Source organism: Myotis lucifugus, unplaced genomic scaffold (assembly GCF_000147115.1).
Source record: "Myotis lucifugus unplaced genomic scaffold, Myoluc2.0 scaffold_6, whole genome shotgun sequence".
Classification (NCBI taxonomy): domain Eukaryota; kingdom Metazoa; phylum Chordata; class Mammalia; order Chiroptera; family Vespertilionidae; genus Myotis; species Myotis lucifugus.
Genome location: NW_005871054.1, coordinates 10,622,349 through 10,644,079, shown reverse-complemented (window position 1 = coordinate 10,644,079; position 21,731 = coordinate 10,622,349). Strand labels below are relative to the sequence as shown.

Below are 21,731 nucleotides of genomic sequence, written 5' to 3'. Positions count from 1 at the left end.
TGGCAATTCCAATTTTATTTTTGTTCCCCAGTCTCCTCCATATACCAATTGAAATTCTGCCCAGCTCCCATGATCATTATTCTCCTGCCTGACTGAATACTACCAATTCCTCATGACCCAGTTTAAATGCCCTGTCTTTTATGAAGTTTTCCCTAAGACTCTTCATTCTTTCTGTTAATAAATATATAGTAAGTAGTAGGTATGTATGTACCAGGGATTGCACTACCTACTGCAGGTGAAGTAGATAACCAAACTCACTTGACACCTACCCTCATGGACCTTGAAATATAATAAGGAAAATAAATATACAACAAAGAATCACATAGTTCAACTTAAAGCAATAGCTGGAATATGTATGATGAAGAAAAATGGTAGGTACCATGCAGGAGCAGAACAAAGATCTCTGCTTTATAGTGAGGTGTCAGGAAGACTTTCCTGAGTTTATGACATTTATGCCGAGACATGGAAAATGAGTGGAGAGTAGTCAAATGAAAAGTGCACAGAACAGACTTCTAATGAGAAGGAATGACATCGAGGAAGGAAAGCGTTTGCTTTTCAGAAACTAAACAAAAGCCAGAGTGGCTACAGCATTGTAAGGTTTGTGGGAGAATGAGGAAAAAAAATTGAAGGTAGACAAGAAACTTAACACAGATCATAGGCTATGCAATGAAATCATACAAGCTGAGATCAGCACATTTGACACCATAAATAATAACAATTTTATGTGAAACAAAGGTGTCACTAAAAAAGTAAAAATGCAAAAGAGAAAGGAGAGGAGAAATACTGCTGTCCATATGAAAGATACATATTTCTAAGATACAAAGAGTATGCATCAGATGATACAAAAAAAAAATAACCCATTAGGAGACTGGACAAAATACACACGGCCAATTGGAAAACAGAAGACTCAAATAAATGATTAAATGCAGGACCAGATGCTCAATTTCATTAGAATAGAAGTAAAAATAAAATAAGATTAAAAAACCCCAAATTTTAAGGAAAAAAAAAGAAGAAAGAACTAGTGGTATGGTAAATGGTAGTATTATAAATGCTAAGGGTATTTGTTAAAATGTTGTTTGTGAGTAAGGAAAAGGATAACAAAAGTTCAGCAACAATGCTTCATTGAATAAATAAAGGCACACCCATAGTCTAGAATATTAACAAAGTTAAAAAATAATTATTACAGTCATAGCTGTTGACCTGAAGATGTCCATAATATATTAGGAAAAGAGAAAAACAAATTCAATTCATATGTCATACTTTCATTTTATAAGGCGAGAGAGAAAAACATTTATGTTTATAGGAACATGGTAAAAAGTGTATGAAAGAGGCATGCTAAGTTGTTATCATTGGTTAATGTATGAAGATAGGAAAAAATTAAGTGTAAAAAATTAATTAAAATTTTTTGACAAATATTATGTGAATAACAATTTATGAGAGGCCATATAAGACATTGAGGATACCAAGGTACCCAAGACAGCCATGGTTCTAACTTCTTAAAACTTATACCATATAGTTCAACTCATATGTGGGATATAAAACCAAAAGCAACAAATGAACACAAAAGAAAAAAACTTATAGATGATGGTTAGCAAAGGGAAGGGGGGTGGGAGAGTAGTAAAGGGTAAACAGAGTCAAATATATGGTGAGGAAAGATTTGCCTTTGTGTTGTGGGCACACAATGCAATATACAGACCATGTATCATAGAAATGTATACTAGAAACCTATATGACCTTATTAACCAGTGTCACCCCAACAAATTTAATTTAAAAGGAAATTATTAAGAGAATACAGTTACTGGTTCAAAAGGGATTTTAAAAATTAGAGTTCCTATGTAACTCTTAAATGTTATTAGAGTATATTTTAGGATTTCTGGTTGCAAAGGGCAAATAGTGTATTTTTTACTGAATCAAAAAGAATTAGAGTTTCTATGTAAGTCTTAAACACATTAAAAAAACTTATGGTATATTGGAAATAAAACAGAAAATCTAAGAAAACAATTTTAAATTTAAAAAATTCAATAGCACATGGAGACATAAAAATTGGGTAGTAAGAGAGACAAAGTGGGAGGATTTAGAAAGTAAAGAACTATGAATACAAGGGCTTTGGGGAAACACTTAAGGAGAATGATTAAGGCTCTAGTGAACCCTGAAGGGTCACTGAGGATTTCTGAAGAAGGAAGACATGAGCTAGTAAGAATAGAACCAAGAAGACTTATGTTTTATTTCTGTTGGGCTGTTTCTTCTCTTCCAGACAAGATTGCTAGTCTTTGATAGTTTCCAGTGACTCTATTTCTACCCCCCCCCACCTTCCTACATCTAATGAAGATAGTACACACTAACTGCAAAATATATGTTTTCTGACTGATCAAAGAAAGAGATTTTTGTAAGTTTATAAATTTTCCGGAATAGACTGGGGTGAATGCAACTATTAAGAAAGTGTGAAAGAAATTTTGTTTCAAGGTTTTAGTTATAGTAATAAGCAACTGGGCAAGACACTGGCAGTAACATTGCATATCTCTTTACCTTCCTAACTCCCACCTCCTAAATATCTTCAACAAAAGAAATTAAATATGACATTTATATAATTAAATCAGAAATCACCTTTCCTGTGCTTAGGTGAATGGAGATGAATGTGCATCAATGCAAATATCATATCTGCATTTATTTCCCTATGTCTCCAAGTAATATGAGCTTAATTGCAATGACTAAGTCAGTTTTTAATTAAAGTTATTAGGGTAACATTTGTTATAATACTGTATAAGTTTCAGGTGTACAATTCTATAATACATCATATTGCATTGTGTGCTCACCACCCAAAGTCTATTCTCTTCTGTCATCATATATTTGAACACCTTTACCCTCTTTGTCTTCTCCCTCTCCTCCCTTCCCCTCTAGTAACCACCACACTGTTGTCTGTGTCTATGAGTTTGTTTGGTTTGTTCTTGCTTTGTTTCATTTCCCATGTGTAAGTGAAATCATATGGTTCTTGTCCTTTGTCTGACTTATATTGTTTAGCATGATACTCTCAAGATCCATCCATGGTGTGAATGGCAATATTTCGTCTTTTTTTTAATTTAAAGTCAGCCAGGTTAGTAGCCTTTAGTTTGAGTCATTCCGGTGTCTTATTTACATCAACATCATCTGACACTCACAGCACCGCAAATAGTTGGGAACTAACTTGGAACTCTTTTCTCAAATTCAGCAGAGTAGCTGAAGTTTCTAGGTTACTTTTTATTCCTGCTGAGCTTAGAGTGATAAATTTGAAAAGGGCATCATCAGTCAGGTCAAACTTTCCATAATTGTCAAGCAGGAGGAAAACCATATAGGCAATAATTGAGAAAATCCGTTTCAAAGTTAGGGAGCCTGGAGAGTCTTGTGTGTGTTTCATCAAAATGTATTACATTTTAGAAAATGGGAGAAGAGCTATATTTTGAAATGTAGAAGACACTCTCCATTACTCATTTCCAATCCACTCAACTCTTGCATAGCAAAATAGTGTTTTTTCGGGAAACTCAACTGACTAAAATACCCAGAAATGCATACACCCAGAAATCACTTTTCTTAAGATGCAATTCACATTTTTACATATAGAAAGCTTAACAATCAATCTTTACACAAATCCAGGGGATTAATTCAAAGGAATCATCAAATCTTAAACCAGTAATTTTGGGGAACCTGATTATAGGAAGACAAAAGTAGCAGCACCGTGATTATAGCTAGGTTAATAGGAGAGTGTATGTGTGTGTCGTAGGCACACACATGTGAATAATGCACCATTCCTTCCAATTATCTGACAAAGTAGCAACAGTCACCTCTCTCCACCCCTCATAATTTATAAGTCAGACTTTTTGAAAAGCTCCAGGAAAGATTTCACAATACCTTGGGGTTAAGTTACTTAAATATATTGGATTATCAAAACTCTCTTTCTTAACTTTCTCCCAAATATTGCAAGGATTTACCCTTAGTAGATATATTTTGACATGATTTAATTGTCAAATGATATTCAACATGGCTATTATAACTTCTGACTCAGTGCATTTTCTTATTTTATTTAGTTAACAACTGTTACCTTTATGGAATTATTATTATATGGTAGGCTCTGTGAACTTCACACAAATCATCTAATTTATTCTTCATAACACCACCATGATACAGGTGTTATTCCTTTATAGGAAAGGGAAGTGAGTCTCAGAGAGGTTATGTTATCTAGGCTTCATAAATGGCACAGCGGAAATTACAACTTGGGTATGTCTGTTCTAGTTTTAGGTATTCAATGCATCTGCATTTATGACTGCAGAATGATTTATTAATATTCCCAATTTTATCCTTTTCTGTAGAATTGAGCACTTTAGGCCTCTTTTCTAGTTGTACCCTTTCCAGCCACACTCCACTGTACCTCCTGCCATCTATCTGCCCTTTCTTTCCAGTAAAAGAAGTTTGCATTCCCGCAGAATCTTAGGAAAGCCAGGGGTAGGAAGCATATCAGACATTAGGTTCTATTCTAGGCATTGCAGCTAACTTGCTGAGTTGACCCATAGCAACTCCTTATCCTCTGCTACCATGTTTTCATCAGCAACATAAGGGCCATACATTATTTACCTCCCAGGGTCTTTGTGAGGATCAGACCAGGCAGGACAATCAATGTGAAAGTGCTATGGAAAAAACAGTGATGGTCCAATTCTTTTCCCTGTGTCTGCCACACAAAAGGTATTGAATCACCAGCTGTTCCAACAAGTAGACAATTCTGCAGTATGTACTGCACGCCATGGCTCAGTCCGTTGTGACAGGGCCATGAAGAACATTATCCCCACGGGGGTCACTGTATTCAGGGACTTTCCTCTCATGCACGGAGGCCCTGTGAATTCAGGTGGCAAACGGCCATTTACATTGCAGGACATGATTCAGGCCATTAATGCTCATGCTGCGTAGGGAGCTTGTTTCTGTTGATCTGCGAAACATTCTATCTTTACAGATCGGTGCTCTCTGGTACCTATGAATGGAGTGAATTATACCTCTTCCTCTTTCAAAATTTTATAATCTGTTAGGTTTTTAGGTCTCATGAAATCAATCACCTGAGACCACTCTTTGGTAATAATTGAAAGCAAAGCTTATTATCTTGGAAATAATAAGTACTGTTTAGGTTTTAGGGTGTATTTCTAAAATTGTTAGGTCAGTTCTCTTTTCTGTCCCCTTTCACCTGCTCTGGACTTGCATGGTGTACCCTGGAGGAAATTGCAAGGGTCCAGGTCATTCTGGGTAAGGAGGCAGTGCACAGTTTTCCTGATTTTAAAACTGGGTCTACTCACTTCGGGTGATGGTTTTTATATTCCTGTCAGGAAGCTATTGCTGTCTCAATTTTCTTTTGTTGGAGAAAGATCACATTCTTTCTGGGGAAAGTGCAATAGCTGAGGTGAAAGATGAGACAGCTTCCCCACTGAGCCCATTAGAAGGAATCCTGTTAAGGCTAGAATTGGGAACTATGGAAGGCAAGCCATCCATCATGGGGGAAGGGTGTGTGGTGGGTAAGCCCAGTTAAGTCAAGCTGCCCAACGTGTTCCTGAATGTTGGAGGAGGAAGGGGAAGCAGATTATAAGAACAGGCAGGAAAGCTAATCATCCTTTTCTCAAAAGCACTGTGTGGCAGAGACCTGCATTTTTTTTCCTCCAGAAATAAGGATAGTAGATGATATGTACCCTCTTCCCATCCTAGCAACCTCTATTTCTCTAGCGGAAACTAGCTCTTGTCTTGTTAGTTTCCTAGTGGCTACTGAGAAAAGTTTTATGCTGATAGAATTCAGAAATAGTTTTTAAAACTTAGATGCTAAAGGGCCAAATACTAACGTTTTCCTTTCTTCCCTGAGATGCAGGTTTATTTCACTTTATGATATGGCTTACTCAGTTGTCTGGTACTGCCATTAAAAGATAATTTATATTATTGAAGGTTATGTGTGGCCGACTCAAAGCTAACTGCTTGACACGCATTCTCTTTTATCACCACAACAATATCATGAGTATTTAACATTATTGATGCCGTTTTATAGATGCAATAAAATAAATAGAGATCCAATGCTTTGTTTTCAATTACACGGCAACTGGATGAACTGTGATGTGAACTCTGACTTCTAAGGTTTGCTTAAATGAAATGTAAAATTAGTGTGCTCATAGGTATGGCAATGGTGGTACTTCTCTTTCTACTAATTTTAAAAGTTTGATTGATGGTATTGGCTATATTGGCAGCTTTAATACATCCTCTTTTAACCTGGCAAGTTAATAAAGTATTCCTTTTTATTTACTTTTCACTTAGAATTGACATATAACATTGTACTAATTTCAGGTGTACAACCTAGCGATTAGACATTTATATGCATTATGAAGTGATTACTCCTATAAGTCTAGTGTTTATTTGACTCTATGTATAGTTATTGCAATATTATTGACTAGATTCCCTATGCTGTACTTTTCATTCCTGTGAGTGTTTTTATAACTGGCAATCTGTTCTTGTTAATCCCTTTACATTTTTTCCATCCATCCCATCAACAACTCTCCTATCTGATAACCATCAATTTACTTTCTGTGTCTGAGTTTGTTTTTTTAGACTTCACATATAAGTGAAATCATATGGCATTTGTCTGATTTATTTCTGAATAATACCCTCTAAGACCATCCATGTTGTCACAAATGGCAATATTTCGTTCTTTTTTATGGCTGGGTAACATTCCACTGTATGTATATACTACTACTTCTTTATTCATTTATTGATGAACATTGAGGTTGCTTCTCTATCTTGACTATTGTAAGTAATGCTGCAATGAACATAGGGGTGCATATATCTTTCTGAACTAGTGTTTTGAATTTCTTCAGATAAATGTGCAGAAGTGAAATAGCTGGATCATATGGTACTTCTAATTTTTTAGGAGCCTCTATCCTATATTCCATGGTGGCTGAACCAATTTACAATTACCAACAGTGCATGAGTGTTCCCTTTTCTCACCAACAGTTGTTTGTATACTGATGATAACTATCTGACATGTGAGATCTCTTTGTGGCTTTAATTTGCATTTCCCAGATCCTCGTTTCTGTGGGAAAATTGGAGCCCACCTTAGGGAGCTTTGCTCCAAGTTGTAGAAGTACCTCCAGTCATGAAGATATAGAAGGTTTACTTTTACTTTGGGTGAAGCCAATTACCAAAGATAGTCTCTGAACTCTCCAATGCAGCTCTTTAAGCTCTCCCGTCTTTTTTTTTTTTTTTGAGCTCAAGTTCTGGCCTCTTTGTCCAATGTAATTTTTGTTTTGACATTACTGCTCTCAGAAAAACGGCGGGGGGGGGGGGGGGGAGTGCAAATGATGTCTAAAATGACTTTCTTGTATTTTAACCATACAGTGCTCATTTTTGTTTGCTTTCTAGATAATTAAATTTACATTGAAAAAACAAAATAAAAAACACCAATTTCTCCATCAGCATGTCAGACACTGAAATCCAACAATCCTATCAGTGCCCCAACTCCAGCTGCCTGGTCCTGCACTTATACCATTAGCTAAGTCCTTGGCACTGACTCCGGCCCGGTGCTAAGTAGATGCTCTAGATGTCTCAAAAAATGGAGCACTCATTACTGTTGTTTTTCTGGCTACAGCTCAAAATTCACCATTTTAACCGCAATGTGTTGACTATTAGGGCTAATTAAACTTGTTTTTGAATAATCACATAATAAATACCTCAATTTTAAATGTTGCACAAAATTAGCCCCTAATCAGGCTCTAAAAATATGATCTAATAAGTGAAATATTCCTTAAATGATTGTGATTACTTATTTAATGAAAAGATGCACCTCATTTAATATACATATTTTCACTGCTAATGTGGTTAATGGGTTTGGTTCAATAGAAATCCTTTGATCTTTTCTCAAAATAGCACACTGTAAAACTGCATGGTAATTGCAGCAAATTTAGCCTAATGAATAGTAATACATGCAAAGGACCTTTTAAATTTAAGTGAACATTTAAAAAAATAATCTTATTTTTGTGCTATGCCTGAATTTTCTAACAAACTTCTGAAATACAAAAAATAATGAAGTAGTATGTTAGTCAAGTACTAAGAGCAATAACAAAGAGAATAAATCTTCACTAAATGCTAGTTGTTATTGTGGCCTATTATTACTCATTAAACTTGAACCCAGATCATTGTGAACAAGTGATGAGCAATCAACAGTTATCCTTTGAGGGTCTGTACTGACTAGCTCATCCCTACTGGTTCAACTTATGCTTAAAATATTGTCACAAAAATGATAATCCTTTTCTTCTGCTATAACTACCCAGCTTTTAAAATTATTATTCAATAGAGCTTTCTTTTTTCTCGTTTGACAAAGATTTGATTGATATGGAGGTGGCCCAATATTCTATTAGCTAGCCCCCCCCCCCTCCCCGCCTTCCCACACATACATACACAAAGAGTATGGACAGGATATGCTCAGCATTACAAATAAAAGGGGAAATTATTTTTCCTAAATAGGGTTCCCAGGAAACTGGAAGCTGATCCTGTCCTCTTTGCAATATAGACAAAGTAGAGTTATTCAATTAGGAAGATCTCACCAAAAGGAGTCATAATCTTCATTTACTGTCTCAAATATCAACATAAAAATCACCTTTCCAAATTTCTTGAGTTTTCAGAACAGGTTCTATTTAGAAAAGGATTTCAAAACTAACATACTGACATTATTAAGGGTCACCTTGAAACTTAACTGGTTTGCAGTGTTGTCATTTTGTCAATTTACTAAGTAAATCTAAAACATAAGATTTCAAAGCTTTACAAACTAAAGTATGTTCACGTGAAAAAATGTCTTGGAAAATATGTATTTAATACAAATCGTAATGACAGCAAATAGTCATATAGCACTTATTATAAGCAAGGCACTGTTCTACAACATGCTTTCTATATATTAACTCATTTAATCTAATAACCATATCTGTAGGCTGAGGGAAAAGCTATCTGCTTGTCACATGTCCAGGCAGCTGAAAGGAGGCATTTTGGGAAATGTGATCTAGTTCCCAATGGCTGCTTCCAATTTCTACCTCTCATCTAAGAGTGATGATTCAGTTAGACTTCCTGAATTGCATAGTCACCCTGCCATATTCTAAACACTGTTTATACCAATGTGAAGGTATTTTCCAATGCTAACCATGCAGGGCAATATGGCTGCAACCAAGATTAACTGAGTTCCAAGTGTTCCCACACAGGGGGTTGTCCCTGATCTAGTTTCAACATGTACAGTTCCCATCAGGAGGCCAGAGTGGTTCATCATTTGTCCACCAATTTTCAGTCAGAAAAGTAACAGCACTTTGTAAAAGGGAAAATGTAGGTTGAATATTCTTTCTATATTGCTAAACTGAGAAAAAGAAGAACCACCATTTATGCTTCACTTTATGCCAGGCATTGCAGCAGGTGCCTTAAATATTAGTTTTAATTCCTGCAATAACCTGAAAAATAGGTGATATTTTAATGTCAAAGATGAAGAACCTGGTGATCATGAAGATTAATTGAGAATGCATTCAGAGTAGAATGAAAGATGTCCGTTTGTAGAATGTGAAATTGAATAAGAACTTCCTATTTTTGCTCCCAGAGCTTAACAGAGCAGTGGGTGCACAGGAGGACTCAATACTATTTGATCAATGGTGAAACTGATAATCTACCACATACACAACTTTCCTCTTAAGAGTTCTGAAGGGAACCACATGGTAATTCAAATTGATCAAACACTTGCTAGAAGGCATATTTACTCTATTCAAGAATATGCCAGATTTTCCCTGTTTCATTAATAGCCCTAGAAAGGTGCCTAAGTAATGAACATAGCACATTTTCAGAGAAGAAGATATTTGAAGGGGCTGTGGATCAGGGAGATCAGAGAACTCTCATATGTAAATATTCAGGGAGTGCGAAAGACATTAGTGTGCAACCCACCAGTAGAAGTTACCCTGAACATCTTTACAAAAATATCAGCTTTCCTTTGCTTTAGGAGGAGCAAAAGTGCATAGCAGATACAACTCATTTCTGAATAACTCAATATGTAATTTTTCTAAAAAGTCAGTTTTCTAAAACAACCTGCTGATAATCTGAAATGATTTTTAGCTTTAACAAACATTATCCAAAATCTAATAATATCAACAAGTACAGTCTCTGCACATGTTATTTTATACTTGTATTCAAGATAAAATGCAAGCAAAAAAAATATATTTAAGAAAACCAGTACATTAAGAAAAAAAGGCTTGCAGGAGGGGCATTCTATAATAGAACAACATTCATATTTGCAGAGCATTAAAGAAAAATACTTGGGAAATATATAAACTAAGAATCTCATAGGAAGATGTCACAGAAAAAGAGCCAATTCTACCAAAAGAGCAAAGTACAGGAATTATGAAAGTTGGGCATACAAAGTCATCGGTAATTGGACAGAACAAGTCAAGTAGAAAAGAGATCTCACTTACAAAATGTAATATAGAAAGAGAAAGCACTCATGGAATATAGTATGGAGACACTTTCAAGAACAGGTAAGGTCACAAGAAAAGTCTAAGGCAAATGATCCCATTGGAGCAACCACATTTGGAGTTTAAGCCTTAAGAGGAACTGATTAATTGAAAATGGGAGAGTACGGGGAGAAAAAATGCGGAGGAAGAGGATGAAAAGTTAAACGAGGCTTGGTACAAGAGTCTTGAAGTAGGTGTCATCAGATAGAGGCAGTAGCTGTTGGTCTTGTATACCTGACAAGAGCCTTTGTTGCAGTAGAACAAATTTTACACAGCAGATCCATGCATGGAGCAAGGCAAACAGGGTTTCTGCTTAATGGAGCTGCCCTACTTGTGGGGGGATGCAAGCTACGCATTCATGAACAGGCAATGCACAGATAAACAAGATCCTTTCACATAGTGTGAAGTGTGATAAAGAAAACAAGAGCAAAAAGATTATCTGGCATATGGCTATTAGCAAGCTGCTTCCCACTTTCCGTTGTGCTAGACTGTTGAACACAACTGACAGAACTCACGTGAATAAAAAGGACAGGAGGATGACAAAAGCATAATCTCTCTTTCTCTCCTCTTCCCCACCCTCCGAAACCCTCAATCCTGGAGAAAGAGACAATAAACGAGTCTATAAGGACCTATAAACAAAAGCTAGAAGGTTTTGATCATGTACCTGTGCTCAAGAAGAAGAAAAAAAATGACAATTTTAAATGCAATTAGGGTTCTCACAATGAAGTTTACTAGATACCCAAGGTGAGGACTCCATATAAGAGGTTGATAGACTCTACTCACTTGGCAAAAAGAGTCAGGACAGAGGAAGGAAATGCAGCAAGTAGTGTAATTAGTAGGAATTTGAACTGTTTTCAGTGCTTTATTAATACAGTGGAACATGCTGAAAAAATGGATTGCTCTCTAGAAAATGTGAATCGGGAAAACAAATATGAACACAACCAAACACCTGACTTTGTTTGATGAACAACCTATGCTGGAAGATCTCAGAAGATACAAAGAGAATGTCCTGGTTGGGTAGGTGAGAATAGGAGAAATGGGGAAAGATGAAATCTGAGGGAGGGAGAGAAAACAGATGGGACAGATGTAATATATTTAAAAAGCAACTTCTTTCTTTGTTATATGATATATAGAAATAGAGAATACAAATGAAAACAAAGGCAGAATCTTGGCAAAGGGCCCAGGAAGGCATCACAAAGGGATGCTGTCCAGATAACCCAAACAGGATGGTTACAAAGAGCAATACACTGGAGGAATGGAATGGATGCTCATCAGAATGCTAATAACTGTACATGAAAGACGATTCTGCAGGCTGAGAATTTTGATGGTGGGGTGCAGGTAGAGGAGGGAGGACATGAACACAAAAGACTGGCTCTCCCAAACCTTCTTTCTGCTCCTCACTGGCTGTCAGTAGCTTTTCTAAGAGCTTAGAGTCCGAAGCTAAAATCAATGGGAGGTAGTGATGTTCAAAAGGAAAGGCAAGACATGCATCCTGAACCACCTTGTAAAAATTCAAATATCAGAATGAGTAGATTTACTTCAAAATGATATTCTTCACAACAAGGCAATTGAGTTGTTGTATTGTGACGTGACGTTTTTCTGGGGTTCTTTCTAGGTGACATAGATGATGAGTTAGCTGATCGTGGTTAGCCCAGATCTGCCTCACTCCTTTTGGTAATGTAAACAAGACAATGACTGAATTTTAAGAAATGCTGGAAAGGCCCCCGTTGTTGGTATTATGAATATCTGACATAAAATCCAGGCTGGGACTAATTTTCTGGGCCCACAGCTAACAAAAAGGAGAGGAAAGGGTACAGGGCTGGATGGAAACAGGGTTTGTGTTGGTCAGCCACACCCTATCACAGAGGAGGAGGAGAAATTATGCATTGGCTTGAATTAAAATGCACCAGCTTGAATTTTAGGGTGACATGGCAAGACTCAAATGCTCTCTATTACATACAGCAAAGACTGTACCTGCTGTTTGTTTTACCACTGCCATAATAGTCTCACTTTTGAAATTCAGAAATATTTCACTTAAGATAATTTGCTGGTAGAGTGAGTGGTGGCTACTTTTTGTCAGTAGAAAGGTCAAACAATTTTCCACAATGCACTGCAATTTTATAGCTGGCAATTTTGCTATAGGCGACCAAAGGAAAGCCCATGATAACGTTATACAACAAAAATTACGTTGTGAGTTAAGGGAATGTGAACAGTAAAGTAGCAGCCTTGTGTGCTATCCCCACTGCTCTTTCTGAAATACACAATCTTGGTGGGTTTTGTTTTTAATTCTTTTTCAGTAAACATGTAAAAGCAATAACCCGTATCTCTCAACAAGGCCTTGTGTAATAGGATGGATGTTTGGGTATAAATGCAAGGTTTTTCTAAGAACTATAGCATGCAACGAAGATTTAGAGTAAGCAAAGAAAGTAAGAAAAAAAGTCGACTAACCTAACCCACCTGAGCTCGGCTCACAGGGATCAATGTCCTCGTCATCGCTGGGACACTCTGCTGAGGCCACAAGGATGTCATCTGTGGTCTGTAAAAAAAGCACATTCAGTCGATTACTTTAAAGGATCCCAGCAGAGCTTCTCATCTTTGTCTCATTGACAAGTGAAATACCTGATACATTGAGAAACCAAATTCAGTACCTATTTCCCTTCCCAAAGACACAGCCTACATTTTTTTTCAACTTACTCTAGATCTCTCATGGAAGTTGCGTGTGAAAACACAGTTAGAGCTTATTTTACAGGAAGGCATGGAAATGGTGGTAGCCAACTCTATAGACACCCACCCCTTCAACAGCACGGAGAAGCTGCACACAGTAGCATCCAGGTTTAAAGCAGCCTGACAGAAACAGATGATTTGGAGTTTATGGCAGCCCTGGAGTGCCACCATGTATGCATCAGTAGGTTTGATGCTATACTTGTACTTGGCTTCCTAAAAGCAGAATAGCTATAACCTTTTACATTCATGGCCAGGTAGAGTTTGATGAATCTTTGTGCTAGAGCTTGCCCTTACTAGGAAACAGGATATGTTTCACTGATGTGAAAAAAGGAAGCAAATACAATCTACTTAGGGTATTTAAAAAATTTTATGTTTAGATTTTATACTGAATTTTTGTTTTTGTTACAATGCGGTAGCAGGTATCACGTCCCCATTGTCTTTTTATCATTAAGGTGTCATGATAAGTGAAAATTGTATTTGGGTGAGGGGGTGGTATTTTACAGTAAGTAGGAAAGAGGTGTCGATTGTCTTTGTGACATTCTCGTTGCTTCATTGCACTTACAGCAAAAAAGACAACACTCACTGTAATAAAAAGCAGAGTGTGTAAATCCTGGCAGTTAGTCACATAATCAACTCATTTACAAGCACTGGAGGTTGTTCTTTACTGCCACTTACAAGCAGCAGTAAACTTAGCACAGTTACTGCACGGAGACTGTGAGGTTTGCATCAGATCTGGCTAATGGCAGCACAGAGAGAATGCAAGGTACAAGAAGGAAAATATCTCATTACCTCGGCTAAGGATTAAGGAGATTATAATTGTTTAGACAATACTCAGAACTGCAACATTAATGAAATCCTTATTTAAAAGTGGAATTAACCTAGGCTGTAGCTATGTATAGTGAAGCATGTTAACTGGACTTATTGTGGTGATCATTATGTTGTATACCTGAAACTAATACTTTATATCAGTTACAACTTATTACAAATTTAAAAAATAATATAAATCTTACAATTTTTTAAAAGGCCAAAATGTAATATGACTTGTTTTCATTAAAACAGTAACTAATACAGTCCAAGATTAAAGCATAAATAAATGTCAAGAAAATTGTGCCATTTTGAAAAATGGAGACAAGGGATGATGCACTTTTGTGACAAAATATTAGGCTTAAAAATCTTTTAAGTGCAGGAGCTTTAATTAAGAATAAAGAATTTGTTCAGATGCTAATTCTTCTTTAATATAACTTCAATTAAATGCAAGCATTTAAATAGCATCGTGAGATGGCTTCATATTATTCTGCTCTCAATTCTTCTGAGACAATTAGGAGACTGGATTCATTCATTTTGCTGCTGTTATTTTAAAAGACCAAGTTCAAAATATCAGTTTTCCTTGAATTGTAACTGTTCACGTTAGTGATAACTACCAGCAATTGGTGTGATCCTTACACAGGTATCTTTCATTAAAGTGAGCTTTAAAGGGGGGAAAAAAATCCTCTTTTTGGCACAAGCACGTCCTGCAGGCTAACATCCAAACTGGCTTGATAACAAGTTATTGGATTATGAGGTCTTGCAGGCCAATTGTTCCAATTTGCCCCAGAGCAAATCACTTGCTTTTTATGGAGCTAATTTCAAATACAAAGATACTTTTTCTAAACCACAGTGGATACTCTTTAAAATTAATTTCAGGGTTACAAGAGTATTTCTCATGTTCCTTGAGGACTGTTAACTACATTAATGCAATCAGTGTAGGGGTGCTATTTTTTTTGTTCTTGATAGGAGGATGTGAGTAAATTATCCAATCTCCTGCTTCTTACCCCAGCAGTGATGTTGACCCATTCCCCTCCGCCGCCTGTGGGACATTTGGCAATGTCTGGAGACATTACATATTGACACAACTGGGGTGGAGGGTGTCAGCTGTCATTGGCATCTCAGAGGTAGAAACCAGGAATGCTGCTGAATGTCCTAAAAGGCACGTGACAGTCCTCCCAAAATGCCAATAGTGCAGAAGCTGGGAAACTCTGATTTAGAAGTTTATCAACTACCCTGCATTTTGTTTTTCTCACCTGAAAAACTGGACAACATAATAGTTCCTATTGTAAGAATTAAATTAGTACACAAAGACCTAAAATAGGACCACGTTGTAATGTTCATAAAAAGTGGCAATATTTTCAATATTGCTATATTTCACAAATGTAGAACCAAATAGATTTTTGTGCTATATTTATAAATAATATAATTTTAGATATTAAACTGGAAGTTGTATGTGTGAATTATACATGTAAGATCTCATGTTAATATGTAATCAAAATATAGTGGCTATATTGGTACTTTGTGGAGCTAAGCTTCCCTCTTTTACTGTCTAGGTTCAAATTCTGAATTAGAAGTCAAACATCAAGTATGCATAATAAAGGCTGCTTCTTAAAAGAAATTCATGGACTGAAAATGTGTGACTCCATGGATAGTGTTTGATGCAGACTAAATTATTTAGCCACACAAGTTTAAGTTCTGTTTTAAAAGTTGACCTATTTTCTACATTCAACAGCCTTTGGGACAATTTAATAGCAAACAGAAAGTGTTAGAATGTTCTCAGTGTTATCTTTCACAAAATATGGTACCTAAAATAACAAAACATGTCATCCATTAAATAGTACCTTCTATAGACCTTTCAAGTAAACAAGCTGTGCAAATATGCCCTTATTGTAAAACTATAATTTAGATTTTAATGTACTTTTCCTGGTATAATGAATATACATTCTTGTTTTTCATGTTTTTCTTCAAAAATTAAAACCCGGCACGGTCTTTTAAAAAGTAACAGTATTGTGAATAAAAGTTTTTAAGTCAGTAGAGGCATTGCAGCAATCATCACTGTATGAAAAAAAATGAAGTGGCTCAAATGTAGGGAAAAAATTAAATTTTATTTTGGAGGCTGAGTTAACAATTTCCTAGCCAAAGCTGTGTAATTTAAATTTAATTCATTGTGTTTAGAACTGTCTCTCTATGGCATGCTGTTGAGAGTGGTAGAAAGAAACTCAAATATATCACATCAATCAGTTCTATTCTTTAGTATACTCTTTGCTGAGGCCTATAACCTTTTTCAGAGAAGAGGCTACCTGCTGAAAGAGACAGAGTAGTGATCAAGCAAAAACATTAGCTTTATATAACTATCCATTGAACCATTCAGAGGCCAAAGTGCCATGCTGATCTTCCCCAATTCAGAGTGGTCTGAACATTCACATGGCATCTGTTCTTGCCCAGAATGTCTAGTAAAAATACTGAGGTCTCCCTACCTGTAAGGAAAAAATGACCAGGGCAGAATTCAAGAAATAATGGCACTGAAACTTAATTCATTATATTCAATGGATAAACACCAATACATTATAGGCTAGAAAAATGTAATCAGGATGGGGCAGAAAGGATGTTCTTAATGTAGAGTAAGAAGTTAGACCAGTCAGATGGGTATACTAGATTTATTGGGGTGATCACTTCATAAGTATATAAATGTCCAATTAGTATGTTGTATATCTGAACTAATAATGTTGTATACCAACTGTAATTGAAAAATAATTTTAGAGAAACAGACCAATTTATTTAATGTCCAGGATTATTAGAAAGAGATCATTTAGTAGGTTAGAAAGTAGATGTAGTTTACTTTTTTCTCACTTATAAGGAGTCTTTCCCTTCCCCCCTTTAATGGTGAAATTTGCTGCACATTCACTTGCTATCACTTTTTAAAATATAGCACAATTGGGTATCAGTGTGGTAAAAAATACGATAAGCAGATACATAAACTTAGTCTGAAATATTATATCTCTGATAACAACAGCACTCTTCGACTTTTTCCTCATGCTAAATGGCTTCCCTGGTGACTGATATATTCCTATGAACACACCTACAATTCAACTGTAGAAAGGACATTCGAAATCCAAATGCTTTCTACAGAGCAACTCCAATTGTAGAAAGGACGCCCATTATAAATGTGGTGTCCACAAAGAAATCCTTGATTTGCTCTAAAACTTCTATTGAAGCTGTTTCTAAACAGAAATAGTCTATTTGGCTATGCATCCAAAAAAAAGAAAAATATTTTCTGAAGCAATGGTGCTTATTTACATATTATTTAGCCTAATTGTTCACTGCTGTGAATGACATTTAGACTGAATTGATTGAGAAAACTGATGGATAGAGATGATGCTAGCTGAAATGTGACGTTTGGCTAATTGATGGACACTTGTTCTTGATGATACTTTTGTTTATATGAAGCTGCTCTGAATGAGAGAGAGAGAGCGCATTATGTCTGCCTTACAGGACTGAATCTGACAGTCTTTCCAGAAAACATTTATTGCTAGGTGTGTTTCCCTGAAAAAAAGGTGCCAGGATTCAGAATTAGTGTTACAAATTCCCCAAGGTAGGTCTGACCCACTACATAGACGATCTATGAGGCAAGACATTTCTAGGAGGTATGGAAAGTCACAATTTTGATCTAGAGGAAAAACTGTACCCCCTCAAAAAATGCAATTATAATAAATATATACAAGTTCAAGTTCCAAACAGTGGACCAATTTGATCAAATCAATTCAATAAAGAAACTTATCAAATTGATAATTTTAGTTAATCAACAATGCTATTAAAAGTGCAAAGGAATGTGCAGATAGACCCTGTGGTAGTTTCCATTGTCTCATTCAAGCTTTTGGTTCTTATTTATCAATTGTTCATTTTTTTTTCTGAGTAGTAGATGCCACATAAAGCCATCAATCACATGGCTCCATAATCTAATTAAAATAAAAATAATAAACTTATATCTACTTTGTGAAGGATGAATTTTAGCTCCAGTACATGAATAACAAAGAAAATGAGGATCAGTTAGTCACCATCAAATATGAAACAGCTCATCTATGCACAGCATTTTCTGATGGGTAAAAATGTGGTCATTACCTAGCAAGGTACAAATTATTGTTCATACCTGCAAATAACTTACTGTGCCCACTCTATTCTAAAGCATGGGAACAAATCACTCATTAATACAAATAACAACAATCAATTCAATTCAAATAGCATATTGTTTTCTTGAAATGTAACAGTGCTCCTATATCTATTACTTCATTAAATATTCACCAATAACGTGTTTGTTCAGAACATAGATGGAGGCGCTATTATCCTGTGTGTTATAGTTAAGTACCTGCTCAAAAAATAAACCCTTTTGTACACTCATTTACTCCATTCAAATGTTTGAACATTGGCATTCATGAATATTTAGGGAAAAGCTTAAATATCCCTGAAAACAGCCAGCTTTCACATTTCTTTAATGTGTTTTTTCCCCCAACTGATGCCTTAGGTTATTACAAAAAGTGACCATAAATCAGCTGTCTGCTTGGGGAAAAGACAGGCTTGAAAGCCATTCAATTTTCTTCAAGATTTCCTTGGCTGCTTAAAATGTATGTAATGGTTCCAGAATAGTGAACGTGGGTTGGATAGAAAAAACTCCACCACGGTAAAGAGATCACGACATGTACTCATTCCAACATGCATTTTGATACCCATTTGATACTGGTCATCCTAACAGGCAAAACCCAAAGGGAGATAGGAATGTACCAATAGTGCCACAGATACATTAATTTAAAGAAAATTATGGGAAAAACAAAAGAACTGGATTCCTGATTAATCCAAAAAGAACATATTTTAGCAATATTTATAAAAATAATATACCGGCAAAGTAGAAATTTGGTGTCAGGAAAGTTCAAATCAAATTTATGTTTTAAAAATACAGTATATCTCTTATACTATTTCTTTAAGCTAATGATAACCTCTATGCTCATATTGCATTTCAATTTTTAGCCAAAGCAATGTAGAATAGCTGGCAAAAAATAAAAGTTAAAGTGAAGTTTAAATTTTTGCAAAGCCACTGGAAAAATCTATCCTTCTGGATTCTCACTAATTAGAACTTGGGGTGTAAGACCTCCAAAGACTGTGTTGGTAGTGGAGTGGAGGTGCTGAAAGGGAAACTAGACTATGCATGTGATGAGATGTGTTCCCTCTCTATTTGTCTTGGTTATAGACAAAGCACCTCCTGAAATGGGTTTGGCCATTTCCAAATTAAATAAATACTGACAGATGTTTGCAGTGCAAATCTAGGCTTCTGGCTGTGTCAATATGAATTTCTCTGGTCCAAGTATGGTGACTGAAAAGACTAATTAGTCACACAGGTTGAACTGAAAATCCTTGTTCATTATGAGGCCAAAAACAGATTTTAAAATTGTAAAATGCCAATGATGGATAGTTTCAACTAACATGCCTCGAAATTTCAAGCTTTTTTATGTGGCATTTAACATGTAACAGAATGGAATCACATTTTAGTCAGTCAAAGATCTTCTTGTACTGAGCCAGACCTCAGAGATCTTCATTTTACATATTAGAAAACTGAAGCTAAAAATTTAAGTATTTCTGTTTGACCACATTATTCTGCAAATGAATGGCAAAGTTGTGAGATTATCCAGACCTCTAGTAGAATGTAATTGTCTCTTATTCCAGGTGACTTCTGTCCATTCATTTATCACCCAATCTTATATCCATCCATCCATCCAAAATCATTTGTCTTCTAAAGGTTGATGTGGTTTATAAAGGTACATTATGAAATGAATTTAAAATAAGTTAAAAAGGTGGCAAAAAAGAGTACTTGATTTTAATAAATGACCACTAAAATTCCCATGAAGAAAGCACATACAAGCAGACACACATACACAGCTACTGCTTCACTTGATATGGTGTACAAGTTACACTACAAAGGGAATATAATGAAGGCTGGAGTTCAAAATTTTAAAACAAAATTCAAATACTAACTGCAGTTACGTTGAAATGGTGTATACCCAGAACATTTTTATTTACTAGTGGTAATCTTTTCTTAGCTTATTTAAAGACCTTTAAACACTTCGCCTCTCAGCTCTGTACATAAATGCACAAATAAATTCTTGGGGACAGAAGTAAAATGTAAATTTCTGAATATTCTGCTACCTTTTCTGTCCCTTCTACTTAGAACATTGCAGCCCATGCTGGCTACAAAATTAACTCAATGAACTCCCTGTCTCTCTTCTCATTAATCCACTGATGAAAATCCTTCCAACTTTGCAGGTCTCTCTTATTAACTACTGATAACACAACCCAAGTACTAATGAGCTATTTATCTTTGTCTCTCTCACACAACCATCATTAAGGTTTTGTCAAATTATCTCTTAGTACATCTTGAGAATAAATAAATGAAAGTGACTATTTATTACTAAATACTGGTTGTTTCTCCAGATACACTCTAGAAATGCATCCATTGATCAGGGCCATCTCATTTACATGATGGCCCTAGAGTTTAGAGGTGCAAAATCAAAGGTATAGAAAGAGCCACAGACTCCTAGTTATCCACATTTATTTCCTCCTGGGAAATATCATAACCAATGTCTTTCTGATATTTGCTAGAACTTTAATGTGGGAATATATGAGAACTTCTATTCCACACAATGCTTGGAGCATGGAACAGCAAGAAACAAAGTTATAGTTGGAAATGATGATGACTCAGTTAAGAGAAACTTGATTTTTGGATTTTGACCCATGACTTGAATATATGCAAGGTTGCATACTGAGCTCCCCCAATGAGTCAATATCTGCACAGCACCTCTCTGAGTGTTTCTATCAAGCAGTGGTTTAGAGCAAATGTTATCTCACTCAGATGCTGTAATGTTATGTCATTCATACACTAAGATCTAATCTTTGCTGGTTATAGTTAAACTGAAGCTTCATGCTTCCATATCTGTCTACTTCAATCCTTATGGTGCATATTCTGGTTCATTCATACATATTTGAAATGTTGTAGTGTTGAACCACTTCAGTGTAATTTTAGTATGCTGCTCAACAATGGAAAATATATACAAGTTCAGATATGAACTCTCAGTCTGAACCTCATGAGCAATATGCATCATCTTGGACTGGTTTCTGTGTTCTCAATATTACATGTGAGTACACATACTATACATGTAAATATCCTATATAATAAAAGCCTATGCTAAGTGTCCGGTTGGCCATTCAACCAATCAAAGCATAATATGCTAAGGCCGCTCAACCGCTTGCTATGATGTACACTGACCACCAAGGGGCAGATGCTCTGACTGGTAGGTTAGCTTGCTGCTGGGGTCTGGCCAATCAGGACTGAGTGAGACAGGCCAGACATACCCTGGAGCCCTCCGATGGTCCCTCCCTGGCTGGCCAACCTCTCGCGTCCCTCCCTGTCCCTGATCGTGCACCGGTGGGGTCCCTTGGTCTAACTTGTGCCCTCTTGCAATCCGGGCTGAGGGACACCCTCCTCCCCCCATTTGAGCACTCAAGTGCACAAATTTTGTGCTCTGGGGCCTGTAGTATATACTATATAAGCAAATATATAATGTACATATAAATCATTTCTATATGTTAAACATAATATGAACATTCCCATAATGCAGCATTTGTGTAAGTTATTTTAAC

At 36.1% G+C, this 21,731-nt stretch overlaps 1 protein-coding gene across 1 annotated transcript in view; it reads right to left on the bottom strand.

Moving 5' to 3' along the window:
- NRXN1 (neurexin 1) overlaps window positions 1-21,731 on the bottom strand; it is a 973,903-nt gene that overhangs the window by 7,412 nt on the left and 944,760 nt on the right. The window contains exon 22 of the mRNA XM_023746047.1: window positions 12,975-13,053. Within this exon, the coding sequence (XP_023601815.1) occupies window positions 12,975-13,053 (79 nt within the window). The remainder of the gene's footprint in view (window positions 1-12,974; window positions 13,054-21,731) is intronic.